The sequence below is a fragment of the Zingiber officinale genome, chromosome 6B, assembly GCF_018446385.1.
Source record: "Zingiber officinale cultivar Zhangliang chromosome 6B, Zo_v1.1, whole genome shotgun sequence".
Classification (NCBI taxonomy): Eukaryota; Viridiplantae; Streptophyta; class Magnoliopsida; order Zingiberales; family Zingiberaceae; genus Zingiber; species Zingiber officinale.
In genome coordinates this window covers 8,308,603-8,323,453 of record NC_055996.1, presented here as the reverse complement: position 1 = coordinate 8,323,453, position 14,851 = coordinate 8,308,603, and the positions used below count along the sequence as shown (strand labels likewise).

General features: G+C 38.0%; 3 protein-coding genes across 3 annotated transcripts; 2 read left to right on the top strand and 1 right to left on the bottom strand.

Moving 5' to 3' along the window:
- The first annotated feature begins 4,199 nt into the window (after window positions 1-4,199).
- LOC121990733 (ubiquitin domain-containing protein 7SL RNA1-like) lies at window positions 4,200-4,949 on the top strand. Its single transcript, XM_042544810.1, has one exon. It carries the CDS (start codon window positions 4,200-4,202, stop codon window positions 4,947-4,949), a length of 750 nt encoding a protein of 249 aa, XP_042400744.1.
- Window positions 4,950-5,187: 238 nt separating this feature from the next.
- Window positions 5,188-7,646, top strand: LOC121991864 (ACD11 homolog protein-like). Its single transcript, XM_042545928.1, has 4 exons — window positions 5,188-5,639; window positions 6,549-6,721; window positions 6,903-7,048; window positions 7,390-7,646. The coding sequence occupies exons 1-4, from the start codon at window positions 5,406-5,408 to the stop codon at window positions 7,494-7,496; spliced, it is 660 nt and encodes a 219-aa protein (XP_042401862.1). The 5' UTR covers window positions 5,188-5,405; the 3' UTR covers window positions 7,497-7,646.
- A 386-nt stretch (window positions 7,647-8,032) lies between these two features.
- LOC121991865 (DNA repair RAD52-like protein 2, chloroplastic) lies at window positions 8,033-10,433 on the bottom strand. The gene is made up of 4 exons (XM_042545929.1): window positions 9,991-10,433; window positions 9,744-9,781; window positions 8,505-8,596; window positions 8,033-8,274 (listed from the first exon to the last, which is right to left on the bottom strand). The coding sequence occupies exons 1-4, from the start codon at window positions 10,284-10,286 to the stop codon at window positions 8,137-8,139; spliced, it is 564 nt and encodes a 187-aa protein (XP_042401863.1). The 5' UTR covers window positions 10,287-10,433; the 3' UTR covers window positions 8,033-8,136.
- Window positions 10,434-14,851: the final 4,418 nt, after the last annotated feature.

Sequence of the window (14,851 nt, the reverse complement as noted above, 5' to 3'; positions counted from 1 at the left end):
GACATTCAGCTATGAAAAATAATTAAATCATGATTTTTTTTATTTATGTGCAATATAGAAATGCCCACTCGCCTTTCATCCACTGAAGTATAATTAATATTGTTGTTTCTTTAAGTATCATAATTTCACTAATTAGTTTTAATTTGATAATGATTTAATTTTCTTTTAACAGGTGTTGTCTGATGAGGTGCTTAACTTAACAACCTAGGACATTTCTAATAATATTGAAAACTATCATATTCCAGGTGCTATTATTCCTTTACTAGTGAAATAATTTGAATTATCTATTTTTTTTTGTAATTGTTGTGGTTTTATACATTATAATATGTTGTCTAAAAAACATCTTTCTGGATGTGAGAAAAGGAAAAAAAGAAAAAAACTAGAACAATTGACTGAATCACAAAGAGGTGCTATTAATAAATTCTTTATTAAAAGTTCTCATGGAAATCCACAAAATTCAACTATGACTGTGAATGATGTAGATGAGTGTCATGAGATTCACGATGTTAACGAAGAAAGGGAAAATTTGAGTGAGCATGAAAATGTTTTAAATAGGGTAGATAATGAGAATATTGACATTGATGAACAATTTATTTCTTCACTTGATATATATGATCCAAAAAATTGGGATAATCTTGATAACAATGCACGTGATATTTTAGTTGAAAAAGAGCCTATGAGAGAAATGAATATTGTATATCCTTTGGACGACACTTCTAGACATTTTTCTTGTGCTCATTATTCTAGACATTTAATCAATGGAGAAATAAGAGACCGAAAGTGGTTGGTTTACAGTAAATATGTGGATAAAGTTTATTACTTTTGTTGCAAGTTGTTTAAATCTGAAAATAATAGAAGTTCACTAGCAAAGGATGGATTTAGTGATTGGAAACATCTTAGTGAATGACTTAAAGAACATGAAAACACTATTGAACATATAACTAACATGAACACTTGGAATGAATTAAAAATGCGATTAGATAAAAATCTAACAATTTATAAAGACCTACAACGAGAAATTTCCAAAGAAAAAGAGCGTTGGAGACAAGTTATAGCAAGAATAATAGCAACTGTAAAATGTCTTTCTAAACGTTGTTTGACTTTTCGAGGATCTAATGAGAAACTTTATCAAGACAATAATAGAAATTTTTTGGGGTTGATTGAAATGATTGCTGAATTTGATTATGTGATGCAAGATCATATTAGACGTATTCAAAGTAATGAAATTCATTATCATTACCTAGGTTATAAAATTCAGAATGAGTTAATTTCTATTTTAGCTAATAATGTTAAAAGTGTTATCATTAATAAAATTAAAGAAGCAAAATATTTTTCAATAATTCTTGATTGTACCCCAGATATAAGTCATCAAGAACAAATGACTTTTATAGTATGATGTGTTAATATGTCAGGTAATAAAGTGAAAATAGATGAGTACTTTTTAGAATTTCTAAAAGTAGATGATACATCAGGTTTAGGACTTTTTAACGAATTACAAAATGTGTTAAATCACTTGATCTTAGTATTGAAAATATTAGAGGTCAAGGTTATGATAATGGTTCCAATATGAAAGGAAAACACCAAGGAGTTCAAAAGAGGTTACTTGAAATAAATCCAAGAGCCTTGTATATGCCATGTGCTTATCATAGTCTTAATCTAACTCTTAGTGATATGACACATTCTTGTGTTAAAGCTGTTTCTTTTTTTGGAATAGTGCAGCGCATATATACATTATTTTCAAGTTCTCCTAAGAGATGGAAAATTTTACTTAATAATATGAAAGGATTAACCGTCAAATCTTTGTCGAATACTCGTTGGGAAATTCGTATTAAAAGTGTTCAAGCTATTAGATTTCAAATTGTGGAAATGAGAGCAGCTTAACTTGAATTAAATAATATTTGTGATGATGCAAAGTCAATAAGTGAAGTTGAAAGTTTAGCTAATTCAATCGAAAAATTTGAATTTTTACTTGGTATGGTCATTTGGTATGATATCTTATTTGCTATAAATATGGTGAGTAAGAAATTACAATCAAAATCTATGTGCATGGACTCTGCCATGAAACAATTAGAAGGTGTAATATCATTTTTTGAAAAGTATAGGAATGATGGTTATGCTGCAAGTTTGACTATTGCTAAGAGTCTTGCATCAGATATGAATATAGAGCCAATATTTACAACAAAGCGCCGTATTTTTAGAAAAAGACAATTTAATGAAAGAGAAGATGATGAAGTTTCACTATCATTAGAAGAGTCTTTTAGAATTGATTATTTTATTGTTATTGTGGACATGACAATTGCTTCTTTAAAATGTAGATTCGAGCAAATAAAAACCTTTGAAAATATATTTGGCTTTTTCTTTGATTCAAAAACATTAAGAACTTTGAATGATGATGAATTAAGAAAATATTGTGTCAATTTAAAATCTACTCTAACTCATGACAACTCATCAGATGTTGAGTTAAATGATTTATTTACTGAATTAAAAATATTACAAACGACTTTACCAAATATGATAATGTCTGCAATTGATATTCTTGAATTTGTTCAAAGTGTAGATTGTTATCCAAATGTTCCAATTGCTTATAGAATTTTATTGACTATGCCTGTTACAGTAGCATCGGCTGAAAGGAGTTTTTCAAAATTAAAATTATTAAAAACATATATGAGATCATCAATGTCTCAAGAAAGATTAAATCGATTGGCAATTTTATGTATTGAGAAAGATATCTTAGAAATTCTTGAAACTGATAATATTATAGAAGATTTTGCAAATAAAAATGCTAGAAGAAATTATTATAGATAAATTATGTATTATTAGAAATTTAATTGGGGTCTCATTTTATTATTTCGCCCAGGGCCTCTTCAGTCGAAGGACCGGGGTTGCGTGCACACATTTTTTAGGGGCGTGGTAAAATATAGGTAAAAAAAGACTATAATGAGGTATAATTCTTATTAAATTCAACATTATTTAAACTAAAATATAGTATATTTTTTTATCTAATTGAGCACAATATATAATAAGGATCAACATCATCAATAGATATGAATATGTAGTATATATAATTATATAATATAGCTCGGCGCGTTCGAGCATGTCTTTCTTATGTCTTGGCCACTTGCAATAATGACTAGTAATCATCCGTGATTTATCTTCTCCATGTTGACCTAGGGACGAATTGACGGGGGTGTTGGGGGTGAGCGAATCACCTTTTTGTCACATAATCCACTTTATTATGTATAAAATATTTAAAATTAAGTATATATGTAGTTTAATTAGGTATAATTGTATAAAATTAAGCTCAGGTAATGAATTAAGTAAATTGATATAGATGAAGGAGTTGAAATAAATATTTTATGATATAGGTACCGATGGTAAATTTAAAACTTCGTACGAAAATTTTAGGGCAATTTACTGATACTTAATTTGCTACAAGTAAACTTTTCTCATATAAAACAGTATGGAGGTTAAAATAAATTTACATTGACAATGTTATAATTATTTTAGATTGCATTGCAGTCAAATTGTTTTTGTTTTATTTGGAAGCATTTACAAATAATATAGATTAAATAATCCAAGTGAAAGAAAATCAAGCTAATGAAGAAGTTTCTGATTTTTTTTAAATATTATAGAGAGAGAAGAATGCTTTTAAAATTGAAATGAACTATTTTTTTACAAAATAATATTACACATTTGAACCCCTAAATATTGACAAAAAAATCTTTCTAATTCTTTGAAGGGATGAAAATCCTTCTGTCCCATTCTTTCACTCTTCGACTTTCCTTTCTAAGAAACGTCGATACTTTCCATCTCTCTGTTTTTTCTTCTACTTTCCATTTTTTCAATTTCCTATTTAAGATTTGAGACATTTATTAAGAAATTGAGGAGAAGAGAAGAAGTATATTCCAATTTTCTTTTAATTAAATTGGACCTCCAGCAATTTGAATAAATAAATCAATTTTTAAGAGAAAGGGAAAGAAAATCTTTCTTTTTCCCTTTTTCTTGAAAATCTCTTTATTATTCTCTTTCCAATTAAACACTTTATTCTTCTCCTTTTTCTATATTCACTGAATTTAATTTCCATTATTTCACTTTCCAAAACTTGTTTCTTTCCTTTTTCTCATATCAATTTTCTCTATTTCATCTGTGTATAAATTGGAGTAAATTTATTCACAGGCCAAAGGCAAACATTTCATCTCATGGATTTGATCTTTGAGACTTCCACAAGCAAATACTTCTCCATTGAAGTTGGTTTCTTTGACACGGTCCTTGAGATCAAAGAGAAGGTAAACAAGGATCATGGCTACCCTATCTCCAACCAAAAGCTCTACTTCAGAGGCCAAGAGTTGATCGACGACCGCAACATCGAGCAATGTGGGATCCTCCAAAACTCCTTGATCTACCTCATGCTCTCCGGGGATGACACCCATGCTCTAATCAAGGTCATCGTCAACGAACCGTTATCGAAGCAACAAAGCGCTTTCGAGGCCTACGCTAATGAAACAGTGGCTAACTTCAAGCACCGCATCCGTGTCTTCGAAGCCATCCCAACGAGTAGATTCGTGGTGTTCTACGGTGGCAACGAGTTACACGAACATCGAAGATTGGAGGAGTATGGGATCACCGATAGCTCGATAGTGAATCTCGTGATGAGGCCCTACGCGTCTTCGATGCTGAGCTCCAACAAGCTAAAGGTGATGGTGCGACTGAGGGCCGATGGCACGGAGAAAATTCCCGTGGAGGTGAATGCACTAGACAATGTGAGTGAACTGAGGAGGGAAATCCGGAGGTTGGAGCTCGAGACAGACATAGTTTTGCCGCCACACGGATATTTTTTCATCCATAAGGAGAATGCTATGGAGGAAGAGAAATCTTTCATGTGGCACGATGTGAAGGATGGCGATACAATTGTAGTTTTCGATGGATTTGAACTCAAACTCAATCTATAGATCTTGTTTATCATTTGTTCTTCAAAGTTTAGTCAATGACAATCTCAATGATTTTTCATACATGGGCATTTTTGTCCATCATGGAAAAAGGACCCATATGTAAATATGAAAGAATAGAGAGTTTATATGAATTATATTTGGCTATTAATTTAAATATTAATATATTTACAAAGACGTCCCTAGGAATTATTAAATCGAGAGAAGGGGACAAAGCTCATATTTCTATTTCTTTACAACAGAAGGGCATCCGCTTCCCGCGGGTTCCTCTTCCGCCGCTCCTCCGATGCTTTCTAGGGTTTCCTAATCTTTTGCGGCTTCTTCTCCTCCTTCTTCACCGTCCTTTTACCTCCCTCACCTCTCAGGGACGGAAGGAAGAAGGACTCCGTTGATTTCGCAGTGCGTTGTGGATCGTTGATGGCCGATACGAGTTTCTTTGGCATTCGTTGATTGTTGATCATGGGGGAGGAAACGCCCTCGGATCCGGCGTTGGAGGCGGGGGCTGCGGCCGCGAGGCCGCTCGCCGTGGTGGCCGCCGCCTTTGAGGATATATCTAGGATGATCGATGGCGATGGCGAGGGCCCCTGCGACCTCCGCCTCGCTCCCTTCTCCAGCGCCTGCTCCCTCGTCACCGTCCTCTTCGGCTGCCTTGGCTTCGCCTTCAAGTTTGCCGAGTTGGAGTACTCTTCCAAGGTTAGTTCGTTTCTATTCCAACTTATTTTCGTTTAGATCTGGCGCAAAGTGGTTTCTAAATTGATTTGAGAATCAACTTGCGACATCTTTCTGCTTAAAATTTCCCTTAGCACATTACCCAACTTTCCTGAGCCCTAAAAAAGATCTTAGCACTGGAGCTCTCAAGAATGATGGAATGCATTGTTGTCTTAGATAATTATTAAGAATACAATCAAAGTTTCACATTAGAAATATACGAAAAAGATCATACATTTAGAAGATAAAAAATATGACCATTGATATAATATTTTTTAGATAGAGTTTAAAAATAAATATATGAGAATTTAGGTGTAAAGTAGATAATATCATACTATTGTGAAGTTCTATAAATTATTTTTGTCCTAACATACTCATTGTGAGTATGAACTAGAGATTCTTCTGCATGTTTTTTTGCTCGTTGAATTCCAAATTGAGCTAAACAATAAATTATTTTTGTCCTAACATACTCATTGTGAGTATGAACTAGAGATTCTTCTGCATGTTTTTTTGCTCGTTGAATTCCAAATTGAGCTAAACAATCCTGAAAACTTAGGGTGTATTTGATTTATGCATGTTCCATTTTCATTTTCTAAAAAACGGATGTTTTCTAGAAAATAGAGAATGACTTTTCATCATTTTCTATTTTTCTAGAAAATGTTATCTATTTTTTTAGAAAATAGACCTGAAAAATACAAATCAAACATTATTTTTCAGAAATATATATTTTTCAAAAAATAAAAATGAAAAACGTGCAAATCAAACGTACCCTAATTTCCAGAAGTTGAGGCACTGTAAGTTGTCTCTACTCTCTTACAGAATCAGTAAATTGTAAATAAAGATCAATTTTTTTTCCTTCAGATATTAATTCCTTGTTCATGTCGATATTCTCAGGTAAATGACTTGATAGAAGCATCAAAGACCTATGATACCTTGAGCAGTATTCTCGAACATGATATTGCAAACGACAGCGTCAGGAAGCAAGGTAGCCATTCCCGTAACCTTCGCAGAGTCCGGCTCGGTCTCGACCTCATCAAAGCGTTATTTGAGCAATATCTTTCATCAAGGTATGTTTCTCTCGTTTTCAAGAAACATCACATTTCTGCCGAGAATCATACATCACTGGTTTCCTATAAGTTTAGTCCTTAACTTTTTATCATTTCTCTCATTTCGACGGTTTACTAAATCCATTCATATTAAAAAAAAAAAACATTGTGGTCGTTTGAGCTAATTAGATAGTATTTTCAGTGATTGCTCATTAAAAGAAGCTGCCTCAACTGCTTATGATCAAGTGTGTGCACCATTTCATGCCTGGACAATCAGAAAGGCAGTTGGCGCCGGGATGTATGCTCTTCCAACAAGGGATCAATTGCTGTTGAGACTAAATGAGACCGGTGAGTATATGATGTAACAAAATAAATAAATAAATCTGTTATCTTAACCGCCTTCCAGTGTTCCTCATGGATATGAAAGAAGGTAAATATAAATATATAGGTGTTAAGGTAAATTTCAGGTCGTTAATGTTTGAGAATCGATCTCTGATTATTACACTAGAGATGTCATGTGTCCACCATCTGCACTACGTCTTAGATTCCTGGGACCGTATATGATGGATAACTAATGCTATGAAATCTTACCACATAAAGAAGATCCACTTCGAGCATCCCTTATTTTCTGATAGATTTGTTTCCTGCATGTCACTTAAATTCTGCATTTCACTGAATGGGCCCTGCAGATGCTTCCGTGAAGAAGGAAATGGAAAAATACATCGACTCAAGCCGACCGGTCATTGAATATATCGACAATCTCTTCCTTTCAAGAAACATCACACTGGACTGGTAATTCATCATTCTTTCCAAAACCTTGGTTATTGGGCAATCAAAGAGATGCTAAAGCATCTTTGTTATTATTTCTTAGAACTTATTATTTTTTTGGTCTATCGATGTGTAGTAACTATTAATAGGAAATTCATTGTAAAGCTTTGATTATTTAGTTGTGGAAAATCATTTTTGCTAGGAATTGACAATGCAACAAACTGATTATTCTTAAAATAAAGCAATAAATAATTATTCCTTATAAATTTAAAACACTAGATATTCTATTGTCTATTCTGCAATCAAACATATGAATAGAAATTTCATAGGAATTCATATCAAATATATTAAATGTTATAACTATTTTCATGAGCCACAAACAATGAGTGCATAAATCAATTTGCTGAAAGGTAAAAAAGTGAGAAGAAAAATAACAATTGGTTGTGGCAAAACTAAAGGTTACCATGTCAAGATCGAATTGAATGCATTGACAGTATTTTTAATTAAAAACCCAATGAATTGTGGATGGATTACCGATCAAACAACTAAGAAGACCACAAAAGATTAAGCTCAACATCCTGAATTAAATGCATATGTATTTCACAATGGAATCACTGCAAGATTATTTGGAACACTCAAAAAGTAGCATGGGCCTTATCCTACCAAGACTAATCCTCGTGATATAAATACAAACCAAAACCAAACCTAGCACACGCTTTGCAGAAGGCCAATTCTTCAGCGGCTGCAACAGGATCTTCGAACTGGGCATCATTCAGTGATACTGTTCCACTCGACTCACGGTGAGCCTGCAAGCTAATTGTTGTCAAGTTCATAAAAATAGAGTAGCTCATCTAGTTATCAAACGTCAGAAAAGAAAAGAAGATAAATTTGCAATTTAGCTGGAGCTGGCTATCAATAGGCTAGAAATATGATGTTAAACAAAGGGTCAATGACTTGTTTTAAGAGATTTTTCTGTGGTCGTGTAATAAAATAAAGCATGAAGAAAGATAAGATTGCACTTGACACAAACAGATACCTCTCCGTCTGATCCTCTTATGGTAACTCGGTATACTACTGTCACAGTTCCATTGTCTGAGAATACAACATCGCGTACTTCACCACACCAGCCTACAGAAAGTAGTGCAATAAGGAATCAGAAAAGAAGTAATTGGAGTTCATGCCAATCTGACAAATATCTAAGCTGATGATTTAACTTAAACTTGAAAAAATAGCCAATTCTAAATTAAAAATATTTTATAATCATACAAAGGCTCTCCATAACTTATATGAAAATAGTTTTCCAATAGTCTTTCAAAGAAAACATAGTCATTGAAATCCAAATGAAATTTATATTCAAACAGATTCTCTTCTAAGACAGATGAGTTCAGTGATAAGAATCAGGACTCCAGTCAAACAACCAAAATGACAGACACATTATGCCTGGACTCAAAAGACGCTGGAATTTTCATGGACAAAATTAGCTGCTGCTGAAATTTGATGACCAAATGGACAAAGTTAGATAACAGAAAAAAATAGGCACAATGAAAACCATCAGCATTCAGATGCCCGCCACAAAATGTCAGGAAACCAATCAACTATGTTACTTGGACCTGAATATTATCCAAATATGAGTGTGGATTCAAGCGTCCAACACAACTATTTGTGTAATCAATAGAGATATTGCGCGTTCGCTTGTAGCATCAGTAAGCAATGACAGAAATGCCATGCCTAAAATTTAGAATAATGAATTTTCAACCCTAACCCATTATCAGATCAACATATGACTCTCTTATTCAAGGTCATTGAAGATTAAGAATTGTGGCAATCATTAGCTTTTATTGTTAAAAAAGTTGAATCTATTAAGATAGGTGTAAAGGACAGAGGAAAACCAAAGGAAAATTCCTCTTACAAAGTAAGAAATAATTTAACTAATTTGAGTAGTTTTAGTGATATAACTATTTATAAAGTATAGAGCTCAATGGAGAAATAAGAAGAATAAAAACTGTGGCTCGCCGGATAGATTACTTGAAAGTCATTCAACAAAAACAACAACAAACAAACAGTGAATCCCATGTAAATGTTAGGTTAAAGCTACAGTGATCATCTTATACTCTTTTCCCTATGTTATAAACCACAACTTCTTCAATCAAGAAATAAAACAAACCAGATTAACAACCATTTCTTTGAATCAATATACAGTCACTTGAATTTGGACTACTCCAGATATATATGCATGACCTTGGGTACCTACATAAATCAATAAACAGAGTTTTACCTGGAGCATAAAAGCTCAGCATTCTGTTCGTATGGTACCTACAAAAGCAAGAACAACCGAAGGAAGAATCAGATATCTAGATTCTATAGTAGTTAATTCAACAAAGAAAAGTATAAACTGACACACAAAAAAAAGACGATGCTGAAGGAAAACATGGTACTGAGATTTGGACACTTCCACTTTGAATCTGAATCTTAGAAGAGTTCCATTCATTCGGGATAGTAGAAAGAAGCAAATAGTGCCTCACCAGGGGATCGAGTTGTGGTCGGCATCGATGATCTTGTCCGGCACTCTCTTGTGGAGGTCCCTCAGGATCTCGTTAAGGGGGCGCGTGAGGGAATAAGGGACAGCATCAAGAGACACCACGTAGTTAGTGTTGGGCACTCCGGCATAGCCTCCGCCTCCAGCGACGTTATTCTCCATCGCCATAGCCACCGCCTTCCGTTGCCTCGTCCGTGCCGGGCAGAGGAATCGCGCCTCCTTCCAGGAGGCGGCGGGGAGGGCAGATCGGGGCAAGAATAAGCCGGCGCAGGCGGCCTCCATCAAATGCGACAATGGATCGTGATCTCCAGCGGCGATCAGGGATGGAAAGAGAAAGAGAGATAAAAGGAGCCTGGTAGGTATCGGGGTGTACCGTACCTACCAAGCTACCTACCCGCCACCTAGCTGTTCCGCTCACCTAACCAAAGAGTGTTCTTTTTTTCTTTTATTTCTTGCCATATATATCTACACCCGCATTTTTTTTCCTTGCATTTTACTAAACCACTGAAATACATTATAATATTATATAAATCATACTCAGTTTTCATAATATCTAAATAATTATCTATTTGATTAAAAAAAACTCTGAATTATTTTAAATTAAAAATAATATATTTCTATAAACTTCCTCGGCTTTTGAATCTAAATCGACATTAATTGGATAGCACATTTTTTTTTTAACTCATTAATGTGGTGATAACGAGGGTTCTATTCTGTTATTACGGTAGAGATTAAAGGAGATCAAAGTCAAGACGTTCAATACGTAAGAGACATTAGGCAGTCGGGCAAAATAGGCCCCGATCGGGGAGAAGGTCCCGACCCGTCGTCGACTCCGACACAGGGAGCATTCAAACAACCAACACTCAAGGGAGAACGACGCGTAGAAGCCGAGCCAAGCGGCTACCCCGCTTGGCCAAACAATGAGGCTTGGCATCAACAGAATTTAACTCGGCCGAGCGGCCACCTCGCTCGGCTTAGCAGCAGAATCGACATCAGCTGAGCACGCGGACAGTGGACTTCTGGCCGAACAGCTATCCCGCTCGGTCTAGCAACAAAGCACGTAGACAGTGGAATTCCGGCTGTGTGGCTATCCCGCTCGGCCCAGCAATAGATAACATGCGGACGTCGGAATTCTGGCCGAGCGGCTATTCCGCTCGGCCAAGCAACAGACACAGTAGGATATTTTTTGACATCCTTTTGGGAGCTAGTGCCGCTGACATGCGACATGATCAGACAGAGGATCGTACGACGGAAGCTTCCACTGTCACTTCAGAGATATGCTTGGCCCATTGAGGTACTGTGTCAGGGGCACTTTACTGACAAGTCTTTTCAGGGGAAATTTTGAGACGCGTGCTCGCCTTGGGAAGCATGCACGTGCGCTACAGGAGCTCTATATAAAGGGGGGGTCCAAGCATCGGCAGAGGTATGCGATATGTACTGTTACACTACAGTTTTCTTGTTGCTTCGCTTACTGCTTCTTCTTCTTCTTCTTCTTCGTTGGAGACTGACTTGAGCATCGGAGGGCCGTCGCCGGGGACCCCTTCCCTGGCTCGACACTGACGTCAGTTGTGTTGCAGGTTAGAGCGAAGTCCACAGGAGGTCAGCGGGAGCGCCACATCCCCAACATTCATTTCATCGACTTTCGGACAGGATCATATTTGGCACCATCTGTGAGGATGTCACCAGCATCCGAGCCGAGAAGATGGAAAACGCTAGACGACTAACTACCGTGACACTCACTCAGGAGGAGCTTGAGATGCTCGTTCAAGCTCGACCAACAAAAATGATCGAGCAACAACAACAACAAGCATTAGCTGATCGGGTAGCGCTGCAGCCTGCAACATCGACAGCCGATAGGCGAGCGGGGCTAGAAGACCGAGCGGAACAACTCTTTGTATGGGGACATAATCGAAGGCTGACCGACACACAGGGGGAAGCGCCGCCCGCGCCGATCCCCTTCCATCGAGTTTTGTTCCAAATCCCCTCGGAGATAGTCCAAGCGCATTAGGAGCAGGGATCATCTTCAGATGTTGCTCCCGTTCGGGATGCACGGAAAGGCAAAGCGCCCCGAAGCAACACGTCTCCCGAATGGATCAACTGACAATTTTCTTAAGAGATCTTACAAGGCCTTCTGCCCCGACACCACCCCGCTGGCGATCGGGACGTACAACGGGTCGACCGACCTAGATGATCATCTAGATTAGTTCGATAACGAAGCGACGCTGCATCAATATACGGACGGAGTGAAGTGCCTGTCTTCCTCACGGCTCTCTCCGAATCCGTACAGCGCTGGTTCAGAAGACTGCCGGACAGCTCGATACGAAGCTTCAAGGATTTCTGAGTCATGTTCCAGAATCACTTCGCCATTAGCCGACGCTACCGGAAGACAAGCGTCAACCTCTTTGTGTTGGAACCCCAAGGTTGTTTTGGTGTGATCAACAAGTTAAGTTAGGTCCTGTTTGTTTCTAACCTAGTGTCTAAGTGTGTAGGAGCTTAGGAGCACAGGTAGTCGAGCGGAAGACGCAGCCAGCGAGAAGGACGACACGCGTTGTGTCCGAGGGACGAGGCGCTGCGGAAGAGTACACCGGCGGACGAGAAGGAAGTGCGCGGTGGTTCCGAGGGACGAAAGCCGGAGCGGAAGATTGCTCGGGGAGCAAGAGACGCAGCTAGCGAGAAGGACGGCACGCGGTGCATCTGAGGGACGAAGACTGCGGATGAGTACGCTGGCGGATGAGAAGGGAACACGCGGCGATTCCGAGGGACGAGAAGCCGGAGGGAAGCCCGCTCGGGAAGACCGGAAGTTGGGTTCGGGTGAGCCCTTTTCTGGATGGCAGAGATCACCCAAGCGAATAGATCCGGAGTAGAAGACTCGGACCGAGGCGAACTGAACCGGAGCAGTGGTCCCCGGATGAAAAAGTCAACATCGGTTGACTTTAGGCTCCGGGGCGCCCGGAACCCTTCCGGGCGCCCGGACCTGGTTTGTTGACCAGATTACGTCAAACGAGCTCTGAACGTTGGGGATAAAGTTTTATCCCCCCAAGGCGCCTGGAACCTCTTCCAGGCGCCCCGACCAAGACTATAAATATAGCCTTGGTCCAGAAGCTTTTGATCAACTCAGTGCATTCCATTTCCAACACTTGTACGCTACTGTTCTAGATTAGCTTATCTATTTTACGCTTTCACTACTGTAAGATGTTTCTCCGCCTGAAGGAGATACTAGTGCTACATTCCTTGGATTAACAATCTCCTTAGTTGTAACCAAGTAAACACCTTCTGCCTCTTTCTTTCTGCTTTACTTTTATACAAGTGTACTGTTGAGAGTTCGAGAAAGGGTTGTCTTATTTTTGCATGCTATCCAACCCCCCCTTCTAGCCGGCCGCAACGATCCTACAAGTGGTATCAGAGCCGAGACGCTTCAAGAGGACTAACCGTCGAACGAAACAACGAGATGGCCGAATCTAACATCCACCCGCCAAAATTCGAGGGGGACTTTGCAAGCTGGAAGAAGCACATGGAGGTATTTTTCGGTACCGATTTTGATTTATTACTAACAATGGAACTCGGTTTTGAAGCTCCCGAGGGCAAAGCGAAAAATCAATGGACAAAGAAAGAGCAGGCCGAGTACGTGGCAAACAAGAAAGTAGAATTCCATCTGCTAAGCGTACTTCCGCCACAAGAAGTCAACCGTGTCGGCACCTACAACTTGGCAAAGGAGCTTTGGGAGAAGTTCCTTGAACTACACGAAGGAACATCCGAAGCCAAGCTTGCGAGACGGGACTTACTTCGCAACCAGCTCACCAACCTCCGTCTTGAAGAAGGTGAAACAATTGCACATCTACACTCGAGGATACAGGAGCTCATCACCGGACTTTCGAATCTCGGAGAAGAGATAAGTAATCGAGATTCGCTCAGGTACGCTTTAAATTCCTTTCCTAGAAACTCAAAATGGGTATTACTAGTAGATGCCTTTTACATTTCGAAAGATCTAGAAAAAATTTCATTAGACGAATTCTTTTCAACATTTGAAGTGCATGAGTCAAGATGTGCAGGGATGAAGGAGCCCAAGAATAACATCACCCTCAAAGCTTTGAGAGACGAACCTTAGTCAGAATCTTCTCTCGACGAGGAGGAAATGGTAATGATGGTAAGATGATTTAAGAAGTTATACAATTCTAGAAAAAATAACTATCCACAGGGTAGAAAGAAAAGAACGATCCGCTGCTACCATTACGACTAAGAAGGGCACGTCAAGGACAATTGCCCCAAGCTAAAGAACAAGGATAAAGATAAAGGTAAAAAGCCTGTTCAAAAGCGCAAGACCCTAAAAGCGACGTGGGATGATACATCGTTCAAATCGAAAGTCGAAGCATTCTCCGGACTCGCACTGATGGCGAGTCATCAAGACGACGACTGCGATTCAAGTTCCTCCGAGATGAGCATCAAAAGCATCGATGAAGGGGGGAGCTTCGTCGGAAGAAAGCAGCAATTCAGGGGGAGACACGAACAACGAAATCAAGGTAAGTAGGTACGTTCACTTCCTCCCGATAAACTTTTTAAATTTATTAAATTACTAACTAAAGACTGTTCCAAGTTAGAAAAATAAATTAAAAATTTAAAAGTAATATTAGCTGAATCTTGCCCGTTATAAATGTTAGACAAATCAAAACTAGAAAATGAAAATTTGAAGTTAGAAATTCAAAATTTGAAAATTCAAGTAGAAAACTTAAAAAACCATACATGTCCATCTAAAACCAATTTTAGAAGATCTAATAATTTAAATTGGTACTTTAAATATCACCCTGGATAAATTAGGAACATTTCAAGAAAATATGTCCCTAAAAACTTTT

Bases quoted from the DNA above. Each gene is read 5' to 3' on its own strand.
- LOC121990733 (XM_042544810.1), top strand. From the start codon at position 4,200: ATGGATTTGATCTTTGAGACTTCCACAAGCAAATACTTCTCCATTGAA.
- LOC121991865 (XM_042545929.1), bottom strand. From the start codon at position 10,286: ATGGAGGCCGCCTGCGCCGGCTTATTCTTGCCCCGATCTGCCCTCCCC. The intron at 9,782-9,990 runs GTGAGGCACTAT...TTGCTTTTGTAG, and splicing joins GACCACAACTCGATCCCCTG to GTACCATACGAACAGAATGC. The intron at 8,597-9,743 runs GTAAAACTCTGT...TACTTTCTGTAG, and splicing joins GCTGAGCTTTTATGCTCCAG to GCTGGTGTGGTGAAGTACGC.
- LOC121991864 (XM_042545928.1), top strand. From the start codon at position 5,406: ATGGGGGAGGAAACGCCCTCGGATCCGGCGTTGGAGGCGGGGGCTGCG. The intron at 5,640-6,548 runs GTTAGTTCGTTT...CGATATTCTCAG, and splicing joins AGTTGGAGTACTCTTCCAAG to GTAAATGACTTGATAGAAGC. The intron at 6,722-6,902 runs GTATGTTTCTCT...TAGTATTTTCAG, and splicing joins GAGCAATATCTTTCATCAAG to TGATTGCTCATTAAAAGAAG.